Source organism: Cottoperca gobio, chromosome 3 (assembly GCF_900634415.1).
Source record: "Cottoperca gobio chromosome 3, fCotGob3.1, whole genome shotgun sequence".
Taxonomy (NCBI): domain Eukaryota; kingdom Metazoa; phylum Chordata; class Actinopteri; order Perciformes; family Bovichtidae; genus Cottoperca; species Cottoperca gobio.
In genome coordinates, this window is record NC_041357.1 from 11,032,190 (window position 1) to 11,052,103 (window position 19,914).

General features: G+C 39.3%; 2 protein-coding genes across 5 annotated transcripts in view; one reads left to right on the top strand and one right to left on the bottom strand.

The window, feature by feature from the left end:
• Positions 1-6,717, top strand: part of LOC115026126 (transmembrane protein 138-like) — a 9,545-nt gene extending 2,828 nt beyond the window's left edge. The window contains exons 1-5 of one of the 3 annotated variants that reach the window (XM_029458765.1): positions 846-1,034; positions 2,802-3,358; positions 3,554-3,725; positions 4,089-4,164; positions 5,909-6,717. In XM_029458765.1, the coding sequence (XP_029314625.1) occupies positions 3,600-3,725; positions 4,089-4,164; positions 5,909-6,021 (315 nt within the window). In that variant the 5' untranslated portion in view covers positions 846-1,034; positions 2,802-3,358; positions 3,554-3,599 and the 3' untranslated portion in view covers positions 6,022-6,717. Of the gene's footprint in view, positions 1-845; positions 1,035-1,364; positions 1,796-2,801; positions 3,359-3,553; positions 3,726-4,088; positions 4,165-5,908 lie in introns of those variants that run through there. The other 2 variants (XM_029458773.1, XM_029458782.1) reach the window with 2 other exon arrangements.
• LOC115026102 (cilia- and flagella-associated protein 70) lies at positions 6,687-19,512 on the bottom strand. 2 transcript variants are annotated; one of them, XM_029458741.1, is made up of 25 exons: positions 19,379-19,512; positions 17,941-18,127; positions 17,269-17,364; positions 17,098-17,171; positions 16,072-16,263; positions 15,607-15,789; positions 15,181-15,275; positions 14,542-14,632; positions 14,173-14,310; positions 13,685-13,801; positions 13,385-13,476; positions 13,067-13,127; positions 12,754-12,936; positions 12,470-12,601; positions 12,264-12,392; positions 11,795-11,928; positions 11,195-11,310; positions 10,378-10,584; positions 9,592-9,734; positions 9,205-9,357; positions 8,589-8,750; positions 8,066-8,155; positions 7,580-7,681; positions 7,111-7,158; positions 6,687-6,826 (listed from the first exon to the last, which is right to left on the bottom strand). In XM_029458741.1, exons 1-25 carry the CDS (start codon positions 19,451-19,453, stop codon positions 6,731-6,733), a joined length of 3,096 nt encoding a protein of 1,031 aa, XP_029314601.1. In that variant the 5' UTR covers positions 19,454-19,512; the 3' UTR covers positions 6,687-6,730. The 2 variants fall into 2 exon arrangements, with proteins under 2 accessions (XP_029314601.1, XP_029314594.1); XM_029458734.1 differs by having other exon boundaries at positions 9,532-9,734.
• Between the last annotated feature and the right edge of the window lie 402 nt (positions 19,513-19,914).

A 19,914-nucleotide genomic window follows, 5' to 3' on the forward strand; every position in this document is an offset into this window, starting at 1 on the left:
AAAACATAAGCCATTGAGAGGTGCTCCTTAATTTCATAACATTAGACAACATTAGACTGAATCTAATTCCCAAAAAACAACTGACACTGCTGGTCCATGGAAACAGCCCCTTGAGACAAATTTGTGATATTGGGCTACATAAATATTGACGAGAATAAATGCACTGTAAGCATAAAAGTTAGATCTACTTTAGATCACGTAAATGGTGCAGTATCGTGTGTGTGTGTGTGTGTGTGTGTGTGTGTGTGTGTGTGTGTGTGTGTGTGTGCGTGTGTGTGTAATAATCCACATTCACCACTAGATGACAGTGGTTTATTTTGGCTCGACACCAGATATCCTTCCTAGAAGTATTACCGTAATCTTCAATGGCAATGTGACTGAAGAAGTCATGGAAAAAGCTCAGGCAGCATCAATTTAGAGCACGTCATCAGTTGCTCATACGTATACAGCCTTAACCCGTTGTCCTTTGTAATAAATGTCAGTCCACAGTGAAAGAAACACTGAGTAAGGTACCCAACAATAATAATACAACAGTGTATTAAGTTTATTTTGTTTTTCAAGCATGAACCCCTTCTTATAGTTTCAGGGTAACAGGAGCAGAAATGATTACAAGAGGAAATGAAATAAACGTTAAATTAATACAAATAAGTAGCAAATAGAAGTGTGAAATTAAGTCCACAATAAAATGAAAACAAAAACATGTCATATGATTTGTTTTGGCTATGTTTGAAATCTAAACAGGTACTCCACCAACGTTTATTTAGGTCCAAAAAAGCAACATTTTAATACGAATATCCATAGACTCATGAAATAAGATACTGTATGAGTCTATGTCTATCTTTCAAAATAGGTTGTTAAGGTGCATGGAATCCATCCAGCCACAATTTCACTCAAAAACCTTGTGCCTGTCTATTAGAGAGGATAAGGGGATAAACCCTGTTACTAACAAAGACACAAGCTGTCATCCTGTGCTGCACACTTGAGTTGTTTGGACCGATACTACTCCAGCATCTGATATCAAACTTCATTTAAAGGTACACACACTTTTGTTGTTTTGGCAGCAGTTTGGTGGTAGTAGTTGATATTCTGAAGCAGTAAAAGGAAGAATGTATCACTTCTGTGCAGAGCAACAAGCTGTTAGAGCTTCCTAAGAAGATTACATGGTACTAAGAACTACAATATGGAGCACATGAACAACAACAACGAGGCTTTTTAAATTAAAACACTATTCTTGTCAACGAGAAACTAAATATTTGAAAAACTGATATATTTTTCGAGTCCAATTTCTAAGAAGAAAGAGCAGAAATTCTTCTTCTTCTCTGGAAAACCTTGAAGACGTTTCAACCTAACACGTTTGTCTGTTTACATACACTGGTTGTCTGGTGTCTTTTTTTGTGTGCCAAGGAGCCAGTAGTTCTGCTAACCCACAATCTCAGTGGGACAGCGCTCAAGAATAAGTAGTCTTCTGTTCAACCTGCCACTGTGTGGAAGTAGTCTTAATCTTCCTCACACCTGCCACGGCCGTGCCAAGCTATAAATACGGGATACATAAGAGGATCCACCTGGTGACAGACAGTGTGAAGGAGCCATGTTGGATAGTGATCCTGGCTCACAAGAGGAATCAAGGCAAAGATTTACAGTTCCTGCTTAACTAATACTCCCAGTGGAGACATAAGTAGTAAAAGGACCTTAGGAACACCTCAAGATTTGTTTGCTTCCTTTCCGTATTTCTGGGATATCATTATCATCAGAAAAGGATGCTCCTTTGAGAGAGAAGCTGCCTTGCTACTTTATGGTAAACTGTAATTTAATGTTTAAATGTCCTGATGTAGTGTTAGCTGTAATTTATTGTTGGGGCTTGTTTTGGAGGCTTGAAATACCACTAGGTTTACCTGGATAGAAGTATTATTTATTTAAGGTAATCTTTTGTTGTGCTTAATGGTTTGGTTCACCCAAATTATAAAAATAAGAAAAAACATTCTGTGACCTGCCTCTATTGGCATCTAGCTGTGCAGATAATTTGGGTTTTATTTGTCCGGGAGAGGTCAATACAATGGTGGTGATAAAGTTTCTTCTTTGGTGCTCTTAGTACGGACAACGTTGTTTTCAGAGAATCTATTTTAGTATATTGCGGTAGAAAGCCGTTCCAATAAAAACTAATGACAACATGGGAGAGGCAGGAATCTGTATTTATTTTTTTATTCAGGTGAACTGACCCTAAAAATATCAAGCTGGCCAGTCCTAATCATTTGGCAGGTAGTCTCTCCTTGGCAGTTAATGCAGTCTGCTTGTAGACACTGTGTGACACGTATTCAGTCAGCAACATGCCAGTCCATGCCTTGCTGGTTACACATTCTTCAGTCCTTGTTGCACCAGTTGCTGCTAGAAGCGCGGGGTCCCTTCCTTACAAAGATTCAAAAGTGTGAATCACAAGGTTTAAGTTTAAGGTGAAGGTTTTTCTGGTCGTTCAGTTCCTCTTAATCATTTTGCTAGTGAACAAATATTTGATACTTTTCAGCAGTTTTACCAAAAGGCACTGACTGTGTGTTAAAAAGGTCAATAAGGTTGAAAGTTCACTGACAGTGAATGACGACCAACCCTCTTAGAGAAACATCAACTTGAGGGAGTTGAAGGGATTCATTTTTCAATTTGAACAACGTGTCTGGTTACGTTTGGTAGGAAAATAGCAATATCTGGGGGGGTTTTTGCACATAAATCTGCAACAGAATAAGAGTCGCACTATACAGAATATAGAGTTTCTCAGCAGAATACTAATGTATCTCTCCTGTCTTATTTCACAGTGTCTCTGCTGGATTTGGGTGCTGATGTTTCACTAGTTTTGATATGAAGGTTCAAGAAAACCTGGATGCTTTTACCACACCATAGACTGAACTGCGCCACCACATCTGTTCATGTTGGAGCTGTAAAAATCAACACTTGTGACATGTTGACATCTGGGATTTCCACGCAGCTCATCCCAAAACCTGCCTCCCATTTTGAAAGGACTTTAGTTTTTCCCAAGTAAACAAGACTAATTTTAACAACTGAAAATGGAGCCTTAACGTTGTATCCATCACACTTCAGAGTGGAGTTATTTAATCACCTATAACAGTCAGGACTGTTGTGAGTGGATTGATGTTTCTATGTAGCGAGTGTGCGAGTCCAGTGCAGCCTTGGATCCATCGTGGAACCACCACAGTCCGCCCGGGCGACCAGCATTCGGGCCGGAGACGCTCCAAACCAGCAACTACTCTCTGGTGTTACTGATTCAGCTCAGCCTGCTCTCCTTTGACCTGTTCGTCAACTCCTTCAGCGAGCTGCTGAGGGGTGAACCGACTGTTCAGTTGGTACTTTTCATGTAAGTAAGCGTTTCCTCACTGTTTCAGAAGCCAAACATTATCTCTGGCTCCAGGAGAACAGCTAAAAATAGTACGCTTTAGTTGTCTATGCTGATTTGAAACGGCACCGTATAAAGACAGTAAATCTTTTGTTTCTGCTGGTTACACATTTCTTTCTCTCGTCTTTTCTTTTCTTGTATGCTTTTCCTCAACAGAATCCAGGACATTGCTATCCTGTTCAACCTGATCATCATTCTGTTGATGCTGTTTAACACCTACGTGTTCCAGATCGGCCTGGTCGCCATATTGCTGGAGCGGTTTAGAGCTCTGCTAATGCTCTCTGCTCTCTATTTGACCTTCAGTATCATACTCCATTCCTGGCTTATGGTACGTGCTGTATGTGCACAAATGGGAAGAGACATATTAGATATATTAAATGAACCAAATAGACTGCACATTTTTTCTGAAAATGATATTGTTTAAAGATGGACTACATAAGCAGGCAAAATCCTTCTAATATCCTAAAATTAAGTTAAAATATGAATACTAGAATAACAATATGAGATTGGGAATTATTTTCCATCTCTTCTTGACTAGAAGAATCCTGGTGTGAACTAAATCAAACCCCTCTTGTCCAATTTTTCCCATCAGTCAAATTTTTGCAATTAAATTGGAATACAGTGTTTTGCCATTTTATTAAAAGCTGTGACATTAAAATGACCATTAATGTTTTCCGTATAATCTTTCCAGAATCTACGTTGGCTAAATACCAACAGATTTATTTGGACAGACGGGCTTCAGGTGCTGTTTGTCTTCCAAAGAGCCGGTAAGATGACATCTTAATAAAAAAATGTAATGCCTCGCAAACATATTTATTTTAAATGTTTACTGCTGTCTCTAGGGCGTTGTTAAGGATATCTTAAAAAAAGGGAGCTACAATTTATCACTGCATATCCAATGAGATTTACTTTATTCACAATCGGAAATGAAACGAGAAGCAATCGAGGCGGTACTATTGATGTTAATTATATTTTAAATTTGAGACATGCTCAATTTAAAGGAGTTACAAGAGAACAATGAGTGATAAATGAGTTGTCAGGGCAGAGCCTTTGTGTTTTTCTCAATATAAGAAGTAGGAGATAATACTTGGAGAATTTCTCCTTCGGAGCAGAAATATTTAGAGTGAATGCTGCTTTTCAGTACAAAGAATAAACATCATTTATATTTGAAGGACTAAGAAAACTGTACTCTCATTCCCCCTCAAATCTTTTTTAGTTTCCCCTTTACCTCTTACCTATAGGTTTCTGTCACTATGCCACCTTAATAAAACACACCTGGTTTTATGTAACCCAGTTTCAGATACATCTTTAATTTCATCAATGGTTCAAATTGCATTTCAGTGCGATTATTATTTTAGTTTTATACTCTGAAGAGTGTCACTGACGGAAATCTCCTAACAAGCTCCAGGCAGCGCTCTCACATAGCCATGTGGGTGTGATTTTCATACACGCATAAGCTCATAAGTGGATAATGGGATTTATTGTCTAGTTGTTGTTCTTCTCTGCAGGTGATCCCTTATTAAATATGAGAACGGACTGTAGCCATGTTTTTTTTTGTCTCTCTGTTTTGTCTGCTACTTATGAGCCACCCAGACGGTTACTCATTGTGTGATTCACTACTGCATCACCAGTTCACAAAATCTCTTTCATTATGACCCTTCCTTAAGACACGGTACACTCTGCTGGGCTGAGATGTAAATACTGGTGGGGGTTCTCTGTCTCTGTACAATCACATATTATCTCTCAAGTATCTTAATCCTTGTTCAAAGTCTAACACAGGAGCCACTCACTTGGGAATGGCTGATGAATTATGCAAACTAAAAAGGGCCATTGATATATTCATTTACACAGCTGGCCTTTGGCAATTTCTTTTGCAGTTGAGTTATAATTTAAATGTTAAGTTATCATTATTATGTTAATGGTGATTGGTTTCAGACAATAACTGACGTGATTCAGTGTGATGGATTACCTCACTGAAGCTAGCCTCAAGTTTTTGTGAATTGATTTTGACAATATTGAAAGTTGATGCAGCGGGTTGAATGAGTTCTAAAAAATGTTGTGTAACAGTTTGCAGTAATGTAAGTAATGTGTACATTGTAGTACTTTGGGTTAAACAGACACAAACTTAACATGGTTCTAAATAAAGATTCTTAAGTTCCCAACAGAACAACTAAACTGGCTTATTAGAAATGAAACTGAAATGCTATACTTTATTTGGTTGTTCATTAGCTGTTGTGGATGTTTTGCGCTGCTGACTTCTTAGTTGAGACGTTATGGGATTGGTGGAGTCCAGGGCAAACTAAAAAAATCTGAAGTCAGATATGTCAGCACCAATAATAAAGTACCGGTAACCCCTGAGTCATCAGTATTTATTAACAACCTTTAAAATCTTTGGGACAGTCTGACTCAGAGCACCGTGAAATTGATTGAAAAGTTGGAAACGAGTGTATTTTTGGTATGTTTTGGTGTTTTTGTGTGATAAAACCTCCTCACATATTTTTCTGTTCCCAGCTTCTGTGTTGTACTACTACTTGTACAAGAGGACCACCGAGTATCTAGGCGACCCTCGGCTCTATGAGGATTCACCGTGGCTGCGAGAACTGTTCTCTCGGGTCAGACAGTGATGCCACAGAGGCCAGGACTAGTATGAAAGTGGCACAATAAAAAAATATGGAAAGCATAGATGTTACAATAAAGTGTGCGTTTGAAAATCCATACAATGGCAAACATTGGGCACTACAGTGTATTTTAAATGTAATTACAATACCACATTCATTTCCAAAAATAGGAAATACATTCTGGCCTAAAATGCATTACTTGGAACACATGCATTATGAATCTATTGACAGGAATTGTAGCCAAACAATATATTCCACTTAACATCTCCTTCCAATGCGGGAAGGATTGTGCCAAAATCTGGTAAGACGTTTTAGAACAACAACGTCTCATCAGGCTTGTTTTGATGTTCAGATGGTAAAAATAACATGAAAAGTGAGAAAATGATTTAAAGTATTCTGTTGATAGCAGTCACCACATGCCCTTTTTCTTTTCTTTTGTTAATACTGTTCATTCTTTTTTTTAAGACTATATTGCAGTTGTTTTATATACATTTGAGATTTGTGTTGCTTTGAGTTTATTTATAATGTCAATATTGAACAGGATTTAACTTTAATATGGCTTGGACAGTTACTGATCTTCACTGTCTGTAAGATCTGACATGTGCATCTGAGCTGGCTGTGTTTCATTTTCACAAGAAGTGTTAAATACTTAAAATACAATAAAGATGTCTTTCAAAATGTTTGTGTTTGTATGAAATGTACTTGGCCAACTAATTTATGAGCTTGTTCCAAAGCATGACTGCAGATGAGTGAAGCGGTGCTGATCCTTCACCTCATCTAACTCTTTGAGGAGTGACTCCTGCAAGTTGAACTGCAAACCAAGAAATTAGAAAAGTTTTTTCATTAGATGGGAGTTTCTCTATGCCAAATGAAAACAGAGATATGACCTTTAAATGTGCCTTAGACGACAGGGACATATTTAATTAAATGAATACATGGTGACAAACGCCTAGATTTGTTCATGTAACATTACAACAAAACAAAAAAACTAGGAAATCTATATAAAAAAAATTAGTTTAAGCATTATCAATATTTAACAACAAAACCAAATCTGGTACTAACCTTACTTTAAATGACTGATAAAAGCACACTCACCCTTGTTGCATATTTATAAAACTGCTCTGCTTCCTCTTGTCTGCCTGACTGAAAATAAAAGGTTCATTACATGGTTAGTTCAGGTCCCTGCGGCCTGTCTCGTAAAAATCCTGTTGCTGACGACAGTAAAAAAGTGAATCTGTGTTGAACTGTGTCCTGATTCAGAGGCAGCATTCCTGAAGGGATAAAGCTCACAAAGAGGTGTCCGTCATTGGACCTGAGGGTTTAGCTGAACTTGCTTTTCCTCGTCAAATGAAGTCGAGTCTCACTGAACAATATGGATATAATAAGGATACACCAGCTGTGCCCCACGTGTTTGGGTAATGGCTACATTTCTTGGTGACATTTTTTGGGGTTCTTTATAAGGAGAAAGTGTCTGCACTTTGTATCTTGAAATAAAGACTTAAAGGGAGGCAGAGCTTGAACTGTAACACGGCTAGTGTGTTTTCAGAGTGTCGTCATCACTCACCCTGAGGCAGATCAGCGACAGGTAAGCCCAGACTTCTGCGTTCTTGTTGTTCAAATGATTGGCCTCGGTCAAAGCTTCCTCAGCTACACACAGCTCCTCTAGCTACACAGACACACACACACACACACACACACACACACACACACACACACACACACACACACACACACACACACACACACACACACACACACACAAACACAACAAAGGCTCACTTCCTTCCAAAGTTAATGAAACAACTCCACAGCTGTCTTGTTAACATGAAACTTCTGCTCTTTGTTCACACATTGGGGTCGTCAGGTTTAACTACTGTCCTAATAAGGACAGGATCTTTCAGAAGCATTGCTAATGTTAACGTTAACTGCCTTTAACACGGTAATGTCACAAGATACAATGTGTAAACAAATCCGCTTTGGTACCTTTCAAAACCAGAATTAAATTGCATTTAAATATATTTCTAGGTTTGTTCTGGAGGTGGGGTTTTACCCGGTAACAGGCGGTGCCCAGGCTCAGCCAGGTCAGGCAGGACGGAGACTGCTCACAGGCCTGCAGGTAGACGACTTTGGCTTGCTCAAACTGAAAGTTAAAAACACAAAACAAAGAGAATTACTTGGTAAATAAATGTATTCCGTTGCTATATAGAATATGTTTTACAATGAAGTGCTTTAACCTAAATTCAATATTAACAACACATGTGTTGTTTGCCTGGTTTCTACAGCACAATGCTTTCTACGGCACATTCACGTAAAGAAATAAAGTAACAAATTGATCATAATCATGCTTCAAATTAAAAACTTGGTCACAAAACCCCATTGTTCTCACGACGTTTTTGTCAATTTTGCTATTTTTTCAAATGTTTCCTAGATGTGTGTGAGCCCCGCCTGTGGCTGGTAGAGTTTAGGAATAACTGCTGAAGTTTGTGGTCTTTCCTGGAAATGCAGCAGGCAGATACACAGAAGTAAAGTGTCTGACAGATCAGAGAGCAGTGAAGCTTGTCTTAATATCTAACCTTTCCCTGCTGGAGGAAAATGGATCCCAGGCGGAGGAGGACAAGGTGAGAGTCTGATGGCTGCTGCAGAAAGTTCAGGCTTCGCTCATAGCTCTCCTGAGCATCACTAAACTCCCCTTGCAGGTAGTGACAGTGACCATTCAACGCCCATACATCCACATCCTGCTCACAAGGAGGACAACACTTATTAGGTCAGGGTTCAGAAGACATGCTAGGCGAGATGCGCGCCAGGCTTATCTAAAGTTGCGCGTGTGGTCATGTCACATTAATATTAACAATCTAAAGCAAAATAAAAAGATTGTTCATTGAAAGAAACAGAGTCCCATCCCCTGAATGATCCAATAAGAGTCTTTCATTCACAAACATACCACTACCAATGAAATGTATATTTCTGACTTAAGCCTTTCAGAAGGACAGTAAAAACATAATATATTCAAAGTCACGTCATCAGGTCAGTTAATTATATTTGTTCTGCCTACAAACAATAAAGTAAAAGAAGTTCATAAATTCAAAAGAAAATGTGAATGTTTGTTGCTAACCGAGCAGTACAGAAGCAGGGAACCATACTGTACATGTCACACTTTCCACGAGTCCTTTGTGCTGTGTGTGTGAGTACCTGGTCTCTGTGAAACAGCGCCTCCTTGAGGGTGGCTGCGGCACTGCTGTAGTCGGCTCTGAGCAGCTGCAACTGGGCTAGATGAAGAAGATAGGAGCCACTGTGACCACCGTTTGCCGACAGCAGCTTCAGCGACAGAGCATGCTCCGCCATCTGACAACAGGAAAACAGTGACTGATGATAACTGTTAGCAACATTTACAACATTTTACAGTTTCATTTTTGTTGAAACTTTACCACTGACAATTGTAGCCATTGTTCCTTTTAGCAAGAACATATGAATACAATATAAATGTATAATTCCTGATCATATTGTCTTTTTTCTCACAATGTGCTTTGACTCCAGCAGCTGGCTGATCAAACCACCAGCTGCGATGTGTGTTTTCACCTGCAGGGCAGTGTTCTGCAGCAGGAACTGAACCGCCTCTGTGTAAATTGTGGAGGAGCATTTAGCAGGAGCGGCTCTGGAGCTGACACTCTCTACTGGAGGGTCTCCTTGCACTTCTGAGTTCTGGTCTCCACGATATGGGTCTAAGAAAAAATGACGGTAACACAGATGAGGCTGAAGTGCACTGAAGTCCAATGAGCGCATCAAAGACAGCAGAGATGAGACAAGTCTTATTTCCAGGTGACTGCTGCCAACAGAGTGCATCTAAACCGTGTATAGATTATATGGTGTATCAACATTCTTAACATTTTATGTTTTCTGTCCTGATGGATTAAATTAAGTCCACAAGAATAGAAATGAAAGAAAAACTACAATCAATTTCTCATTGAGAACTTTTTCTAACTGAAAATGCACCATTTCCTGTTATTTGAGATTTTATAGCAAATCTCAATAATAAAACATTTTGTGGATTTGTTTGAATGTTTTGAATGTAATGAGATCTCTGCGTGTTTCATTATATACTCTGTGTAGTGCTGAAGATGTGAGTAGAGTTTCAACATTGCAGATCCATTAGAACAAAGAAGAGCTGGAGCCAAAAACTCTTCCGGTTCAAACCAAATTATGCTTATTCACCACTGGTACAGATATACCACCAGAGTTACCTCGAGCAATTCTGCTTTTCTCTCCAAGAATGGCATTTACTCATGTGACGACAGAGAAAACTAACACATCGGTCTACATTCAGATGAAGAAACATTATACTCTTTTAATCTCGCTGCATCTCACCTTTCTTAACAGTGGAAGACTGACATGCAGACGTGGCCATGTCCTCCTCCTCTCGCTGGTTTTTCACCTCCTTGTCTTCCTCCCTGACCTTCGTCTCCTCATCCCTCTGTGTTTGCTTCTTTGCTTCTTTTGCCCTCAGCTGACTTCTGGCCTCCAGAAGAGCCCTCTCAGCCAGGATGGATTCGTTCTGGCTGTAATGGAGCAAGCCTGGACAGTAGTCCCAGCAACATGAAATGTCCAGCATGCATCTCTTCTGCTTTCAAATTCAAATTTAGTTTATACAGCCCAATATCACAAATGACAAATTTGCCTTAGGGGGCTTTACAATCTGTACAGCATTTGATACCCTCTGTCCTCTTAGACTTGCAGCAGATGACTCAGGGTCATTAAGGGTCAGAGGATATGTATGTTATTGAAATAAAGTTGCTAAGTGATGATTTATGTGGAGATTTCTTATAAAGGCCTATTTGATATATACCATTTTTGTAGATTTTCATTATAATGTCTTTCAATTTTTTCCTCTTTGAGCCTCACAAAAAGCCTCTGAAACAGCATTTTTTTACCTACCTATCTAAAGAAGTGAAACTTTGATACTCATTACTGTCTTTAAATAAGAAGAATAAGAATAAGAAAAAAATTATTAAACAGACAAAAAAAAAATATATATATATAATGCCTTATTAGCTGTAGCCTCACAAGAGCCTCCATCATATTGGGGTTAGACTACACTGACTGGCTGATGTCTGTTATTCGACAAATGAGTGTCTGTAGTAGCAGTCTTAACAGCAGAGAGTAGAATTACAGACTTTCATCTCACCCAGCAGCGTCCAGGCCACCACACTGGCCGGGTCTATGCTGATGGCTCTCTCCAGGAAGGTCTGGGCCTCCTCGTGATGTTCAAACATTGCTGCCAATACCCCACACATCATCAGGCTGGTGAAACAAGCAGATACAGACACACGGGTTTGGCTGCCTGTTTAAACATAAACATTGAGTCACCTTTCAAATTGGTTGTGTAAAGTTATAGTGTCACACTGTTTCAAATGTACCGAATGACAAGTGATTTGACATCTCTAATTGTAGACAATAAGTGATAAGGTGGAGGTGGAGGTGGAGGTGAAGACCACCATGACCAGGAAATACATTTAATGAGTTTGAGTGTTTAACCAATGTTTGTATTATGTTAATGGAGAACTGGAACTGTGTGGTGTTCTGTTACACAATGCCAATAGACACCTGAAAACTATTCTTTTCTCACTGATGGATAAATAATCAGGATATTCAGTATACAGACTCAGGATTTCAGTGTTGAGCTCATGGCTCTACTTTAAGACATTATGCATTCTTATAATGCAGGAACCATTTATTTAATTAAAGTTTGATAGTCTATAGATATTTAATATTTAGCATTTCTAACCTGGGTTGGTGTGCCTGCTGGATGGACACAGCATCATGGAAACACTCTCTAGCCTTCATGTAGTCTCCGGTCAGCATGTAGAGGCTTCCCCACTCAAACTTGTGGGAGGGTTCACTGGGTTTCCTCACCACCAGCTGCAGGGAAACAAATACACAATTGAGTTTAGGTATTTTACCAGCCAGAGTCCTTGTCTACATAGAGATTATCATCACTGCACGTGAATTGTGGCCACTTGACACAACAAACACACAAAAACACTGATATGCTCCATGAATAATAGACAAACATGTGTACATTAAGGCGTATTTGTGAAAACTAATTGATTCTGAAAAGAGTGGATAACTGGACTGTGATTGGTTATCCACCCTGCGCAGTTTTATTTATATAAATCTTAGTATAGTTATGACTCAAGGTTTTTTTCCTATTTACTATGAGTAAAGTATCAGGAGAGGCGAGTATGCTATTCTACCTCTTGGAAGTACTGAGCTGCCAGCTGATAATCCCCAGTAAGCCGAGCCTCTCTGGCAAAATGTCTGAGCTGAGAAGAACTCAACTGGATCTCATCCAAGGAGTCATCATTGACGTCTTCTGAATAATTCTGGTGAGGAGGAGAGGGGAAAAAAAATATAGGATACAATTTGTACACACATATATACACGTGTGTGTCTGCATTACCTTGTTGAGAGCTATGTGCATCTCGTCCACCAGGTAAACATATAGCTTGCTGACAAAAGCCCTTAGCTCCTGAGGGTCAGTGAATGGCTCTGTGCGCTGCATCTTGTCTCGTACAATCCTCACCACTGCATGCTATACACCAGAAACACACACACAAATGTATGTGGTCAAATATTGACAGAAGAGCCACCGCCACCAGTAAAACTAAAACCTGATTGGCTACAGATCCAAAAAACTATTGCAAGTTTTATCCAACCACCAGGGATGTGCACAGTTGTTCTGACCTTCATCTGTTCCTTGAAGGCGAAGTATGTCCCAGAAACATTGAGCGATCCCATCAGCTGAACCTTCATTTGCTCCCGGCTGCAGTCTTCAGACGGCTTGCATCTTGCTCCAAACAATTCCTTATGCTGGTTCAAAATATGGGTCATCACGTTACCTACCTGCCTGTGGAAGTCAAGCACCGCCTGCAAGGAAGTGGAGAGAATTCAGCAAGTAAACAACTCTCCACTGGAGTGTGGTTCATTTTGTGTGTGTATCTGTGTGTCTGTGTACGTAATTGTATGTATATACAGTGTAAATGTAGAACTGTTTTACTCTTTCTGCTCTGCTAGGACCCGCTGGAAGTGGAGATCTGGGTGGGATCAACGCCTTTACCCTGCAGGAAATAGAGAAAGCTTTCAGCACATTCTCACCCATTTGTGTTTCACAGAAAAGCAAGGTGCAACTAACAAATGTAATAGACCCATCGAGCGTCATCGGGTGGAAATCTGTCACATTAGAAATGATGCCTTTAAATGAGTAAGAGTTCATTTTAATAAAAAGTTAACAAGTGTACATTTTCTGATAGTTTAGAACCGCTAAGACAGTGTGACCAATAAAACCAGTCCAAATGGGATTTATTTACCACATTACCTTCTGGACAGCTCCTCTGGAGATGTTATTGGGACCAGCGGTTTCTCCAAGGCTATCTCAATGATAATATACGTTCTGGCCTCCACGTACATCTGTCAGTTACAGGAATGAGTTGTTAATATGCTGAAGGACTTACAAAATATTGCGCAACAGCAAACAATTATACTTTATATAGGTTTAGAATATTACAGTATTACAGATGTACAGTATGAGTTTTTGCTGTTGCTGTCACTTGATCTATAACTACAACCTATGTTTGCATGCCGTTCAGAATTGTGTTGCTGTTTAGTGGAAGCTTACATTTCCATTCAAGTTCTTCCCTTCCTTTGCCTTGTTAAAGCCTGCAGCTGAGCTAACAGGAGCTTGGACCTGGTTGACTGCTGCCTTGGCCTTTAACACACTGACACTCCGCTTGGCCTTTAAATACAAAATCAATGACAAACTAACTTAATTAGATAAACAACAGTACACATTGGACCAGTATTAGGGTTATTAAGTAGACTTTTTTAATCAAAGTCTTTATTTATGTGTCACACATGACACATAAATAATCACACAGTATGAGCTTCTTTCTGTACTGGACACACAGAGATGGAACTGATATTGTTGATTTCATAAGCCAACAAGCGTATTTCCTTAAAAAAGCAGATGGAATTCCATTAGTGCGTCGGTCACTCCTGGAAGACATTATGTAATGTTTGATCCAGTTAATACAGACCCTGATCAAGAGCTATGAATAAATGAAGAAACATTAAAGCAAATGAGTTACACTGGGCTATTTGAGTGACCTTGTGCAGCAACTCAGCCTCAGAGAAGGGCTGAATGCTGTATGCTCCTCGGATGCGGCTGACTCCAGGATACAGCAGCCGCCCCATGTCCACAAACGCCACACCATGGAAGGGGATCTCTGGGTTCTCCTCAGCTAGCTACACACACACACATACACACACACACACACACACACACACACACACACACACACACACACACACACACGACAGAGACTTTACTAAAGCATCACATTAGCTTTGGTTAAACTTAAAAGCAATTTTTCCTAAAACAATTATGGATGCTGTCCCCAATCGTTATCATTTGGTTCAGTCAATACGGTCCAGAGAGAGGACACATTTCTGAACCTGACAACAAAGCCGTCTCACCGTTTTTGTTTCTGATGCCTTTGTCAGCGGAGCCAACGACCTCATAATCTCCACCGGCCACATTCTGCTCTCAGTGATCTTCTGCCGCAGCCTGAACATCGATACACATATTTTTATATCTTTTTCTGTATCTGTCTCTCTTGTTCTGTATCATCTACTGCTATTATTTACACATCCGATGCTGCAATCCACTCACATACATTATAATGTTCTTCTTTTTTACGTTTTGCTACGTATAACTCATTAATATTTTCCTAGCAATTATTTGTTGCTGTAGTGACCAGTTTTCTGCACAGGGATTTGCCATTTATACTAAGAATTAAACCTTATAACTTGAGAGTCACACAGATCACATAATCCCAGGTTCATTGGATGGCCCTGAAATAAAATCTGTAAAAGGATCAAAGGACTTCCATAACTTTCTGATTTCCTTTCCATTTGACATGAAATGCATTGAATGAGGTAACCAGGTTTTCAAGTATACTCTGCTATCATCCTGAAATATGGTTATTTTGAAGAAATTACTAGAAGTCTAGACATAGCCCCAAAACACTGATGACTTGTGATGAAATGTCACTGCCAACAGGTAGCATGATGATCAGAAAGGAGGAGGAGGAGTGAGTTGTGTGTGTAGCTGACCTGGTAGTTCCTCCTGCATCCAGGAAGCAGCGCATCTCAGTGTCCCAGCTCACCCTATTCATCGTGGTCTCTGCCTCATTGCGAAACTCACGGTCCTGTCGGAACATTTAGAGCTTCAGGCCTGACTGTGTCTACTACAGTATTAGACATTCTACTATGGGTAATTTACTTTTCTTACTTTTAGGAACATAAACCTCTCATATCCCTAGTCACTAGCTAAACCTGTGTGTCAAATTACTGGCATTTACCTTAAAGTCTAGTCATATCTACTAAACAATAGGCATTTAAATAGCATCCCAAATTTTCACGCAGTTCTATATTTTGACAGTTACAGTAATGTGCCATACTGCAAAATGCACCTATCAATGCACCAAGGCATTCCAGCTAACACAATTGACAGCAGGAGCAGTCCACATTTGCAGTTACCTCTAATCCAGTCAGCTGGCCGTCCTCCTCTTTGATTGGCTCTGCCTGGAAAAAGGCAGCAGGCAGGAAGTGGTTCTCCGGGACCAGCAGGGCCTGATGGGGCCTCTTCCTTTTTCTGCCCTTTTCCTCCCTCTTTCCCCCCGCCTTCAGCTGCCCCTCACAGAACACCAGCACCTGATCTTTCTGGGAATCAAAGGAAGCGTACAACCACACTGTTAAAATCATTTACCCTGGAAAGATTTGAAGTTAGTTAGAATGGGGCTGAATGAGTTTTCCGTTTCACTTTGATTCAACACTGCTAGTACCATTGAGCGTCATGACAATCTTACAATCATGACGGATTAAAATATCCCTACATTTTATTCTTAAAGGGCTACACACAACTAAATGTGATGTTATTGACATTGGTCCTGTTCAGTAAAATAGCTTTAAAAAGTTACATGAAATGCACAGTGAAACACTCACCTGTGCAGTAAGCGGGACCTCCAGGGCAGCAGTGTATGTGCATGGAGTGGGGGCGGGGCCAGACTGCAGCATCCATGGCTCAGGGATGGAGTAGGCTGTCTCCACAGTTACCTTCAGCAGGTTGGAGGCTGAGAGTTCAGCCTCAGACAGCAGGGGATCGGACACACTGACACACACATCCAAGGTCGACTGCTAAAGGGGGTGAAATCATCACAATTTATTTATAAACATTTTCTGAAAATACCATTATTAAGTTAAAATAAATCCCTTCAGGGAAATCAAATGCACACCCTAAACACTGTGTGCAATAATGTCTTTAAAAGTATTTTGTTTCCAAAGTGGCCTAATTAACAAATTCCATTTTCTACAAGAAATTTAATCGGTAATTTGTTAGATTATAATGATTCTCATCTTGTGCTGAATTTATTTTTACTATTACTATAGCACCGTGATCCCACCTCATTGTGCCCTGCACAGTAAAAGGTGTCACTTAGTGACATGTTGGAGGTTTGATATTCACCCAAACTGTAACTTTTCTAGCTGTAGTGAGTTGATGAGATTACCTTACTCTTCGACAATACAGTGATTTTGCTGGCCACCTGCTTCATTTTGGCCCTACATGCTGTCTCCACTTTCACGCTGCTCTGTGACTGTAGAACATTCACTGATTAAGAAATCTGGAAGAAACAACTACCATCTATTTATTGTCTCATTCATTAGCTCTCTGGATGAACCATACCGGGGACGGGCAATATATATATATATATATATATATATATATCTTATATCACTGTATATGTAAATATGATTTTATATAAAAATCCATAATGTGATTGTTTTTCTTGGGCTTTTAGTACAGTTGAAAATTGACAGGAAAGGGGGATATAGAGAGAACGAACAACATTTCTTATATTTAAATTCATAACTGCAAAAATACAGAGAAGGTGACTTCTCTGATATTTAAAGAAGCTATGACCCTGTCCCTAACAATGAATGATAATAATGTAGTTTCATTAACCAACCGACCCTGTTGCTGATGTCTTTGGCTGAGTGGCTGGTCACCGGATTCAGTGGGACTGTGGACGAGAAGCTGCACTGACCTGAAGCCAGAAGAGAAAATCATTCCAACAGTGAAAGTGCTGTCAGTTTCTGCTGATCTGACCTCCACATAAGGAAACTACATTTCTACAGCTGTACCTTGTAGCAGTGGCAGCAGGTCGACCACAGCTTGGCCCAGCACCGCTGTCTTCGCCTCAACTTTCTCCTCCTCAGGCGGGGCCTCTCTCACTGTCACTGACCACAACAACACCATTAAACAGTGCTGTGAAAACTGGCCTTCTGGAAATACTCCAGGAATTCCTCTGTGTTCGTTCACCAGTGACCAAATTACCACCAGTGTTAATACAATGATAGTTTAAGCTCCACTGTTGGTTATTAGTGAGCTATGTAAGTGATACATCTACTGTTGGTGTAAGCACTAGTTTGTAAATTTGAATTTACAAAAAAGTTTGTAAATTTGAATTTACAGAAAATTTACAAAAATGTTTGTAAATTTGAATTTACAAACTGTTGGCTGGCACAGGTTGCAAGACAGAAATATTAGACATTTACTACGTTAAAAAAACAATATATCAGCTTTATGAAATCTACAGCAGCCTAAATCTGGACATAATCAGCTAAGCTAAGTGTGGCTTTCAAGAAGACGCTGGTAGCCAATTTGCAGGAAGTCAAAGCAACAAGAATTGATAAAAGTTGAAAGAAGAGATGGACTGAAAGTAAATGTTTATGTTAGAGTAAGACGCTGGTTAGCGCAACTGTCAGTTCTGTCAGATGTGAAAAAACTGAACAACATTTTCAAACTCAACTTACATATGATCGGTTTATGGGCAATGTCACTGAGAGCCTGAGTGTTATTGGAGCAGTGGAAGCTGCAGGTAAAGTCGTAGTCAACACGCTGCTCCACAGGGTCGACCTGCTTCTTGTCTGACTCTCCCAGCACATTTCCATCTACTTCAACCCGCAGGAAACTGTGGAAGCTGTCTGTCTTTTTTCCTTGCTGAAAAGAGAAGAAACTTAATTGGTGTAAAAGAAACTGGTGGAAAGCATCTTGTCATTTAACATGGTCACTTGGTATGGACACTTGAATGTGAAATGTAAAGAGAAACGGTCAAGAGTGGTTTAACACGGCCAGTTAAATGATAGGGAAACCGTAAATATAACTAAGCAGAAGGCATGTACTGAATGTCAAATACAGAGCTCAATTTGCACATTTGTCTGATGTTGGCAGAAGTTTTGAGTTATACATTTTGTAATAGGCATACCAAACTGTATTTATTGTATATAATTAACTCCAAGCTCTCTCAATGATTTTTATTTGGTTTTAGTTGTAATTCCTATTGATTGTGGTGAAGCCAAAGACAATTTTCCACATTATGGTCAATAAAGTTTCTAACTAACATGTTTCATCAGGTGGATACTGTCATCTGTACTCCTTCTCAGCCTCAGCTAGTTTTCCAAACGTTGTTGAAATTGCCTCTGACCCTGATCCAAGTACTGAATCCTGATCCTGTGTTTATACTAAACTACAAAGTAAAATTTTGATTACAAAGTTAGTAAAAACCAATCCAGTTTAAGTAAAATGAGACTCGCATGGGCCTTGTAACAGCAGGGAAGGCTCTACTTGTCTGGTTTGATGTCTCTGAATAGTGAAAATAATTGTGTAAAGTGAATCCTGAAAGCTGGATGCAAATACTGTTTGCTTCCTGAACTAGAACATATAGGTTTAAACATACACAGAGAGGTGAACAGGGCAAACACATCAGCTCACTTTGAGTTTTCTCATTTGACAAAGAAATAGATTAAGGATCAAAAATTGTTGTAATCAATGTTAGATAACAATTGACTGTGATATTACCCTAATGCCCTTAAATTAAATTGTAAGGAGGGCCGTTTACCTCATAATAGCTCAAAACTGAACCACGAAATAAAAGAAACTGTTAACTGAAATTGTTGGTCAACAACGTTGGATTCCGCTAACCGTTGCCTTGCCAGACTGTTCAACCCGTTTGATAACAGTAACAGTAACGTATGTCAGTCTATGTTGGCGTTAACTTTCGGTCTTTTTTGTTAATTTAACGTAAGATAAACTTAAAGGTAAAATGCTCATTCATAAACACCCTTAAGTTAAGCACACTTCTGTTGTTTTCGCCATTTGTAAATTAACGTTAGCTAGTTAATTAACGTGAACTAACTAGCATGTGTGAAGTTCGTCACTTTTATTACACAAAGTAACATTGAACAAGCTTACCAAGTTATTTCCACGGATGACAGTTATTTTTATAGATTTATAGTTTGTTTCTGCAGTATTTCCAGGAGTTTCCATTGTGTAGACTAAAGATAGAAAGGCTAGCTACTGTTTTGATCCGTGGTTGCTTTTTTCGTTGGATACGCAGAGTCACGTTTCTATGGCAACAGCACTACACATAGTGGTGCGTTCAAGTATAACCTGAAATATCGGAGGTTGGAAGAATGCAAAAACTCTAAAGCAGTTTCAAGAGTTTTCTGCCCATACCATAAAAATACAAATAAAAATAAATTATAAAATAAACAAGAAAGAACACCATACTCCCAGAAATAAAGTAAATATAACAACAAGCAAAAAGCAAAAAAAAGCAAAACTTACCAAACTAAATATTATAATAACCAACATTATTTATGCATTAAAGCCATTAATGCTGCCTTTTTTAAATGTATTTTATATTCAACAGTGAAAGTTATTCCAGAACATGTTGTTATTTTCTTTTGACTATATCAATCAATTAATCAATCAATCAATGAAAAAAC

Excerpts from the sequence above, each read along its gene's own strand:
- LOC115026102 (XM_029458734.1), bottom strand. The coding sequence starts at position 19,453 with ATGGAAACTCCTGGAAATACTGCAGAAACAAACTATAAATCTATAAAA. Across the intron at positions 13,128-13,384 it reads CCAGAGGAGCTGTCCAGAAG|GGTAAAGGCGTTGATCCCAC; the intron begins GTAATGTGGTAA and ends TATTTCCTGCAG. Across the intron at positions 7,682-8,065 it reads TGGGCACCGCCTGTTACCGG|CTAGAGGAGCTGTGTGTAGC; the intron begins GTAAAACCCCAC and ends GTGTCTGTGTAG.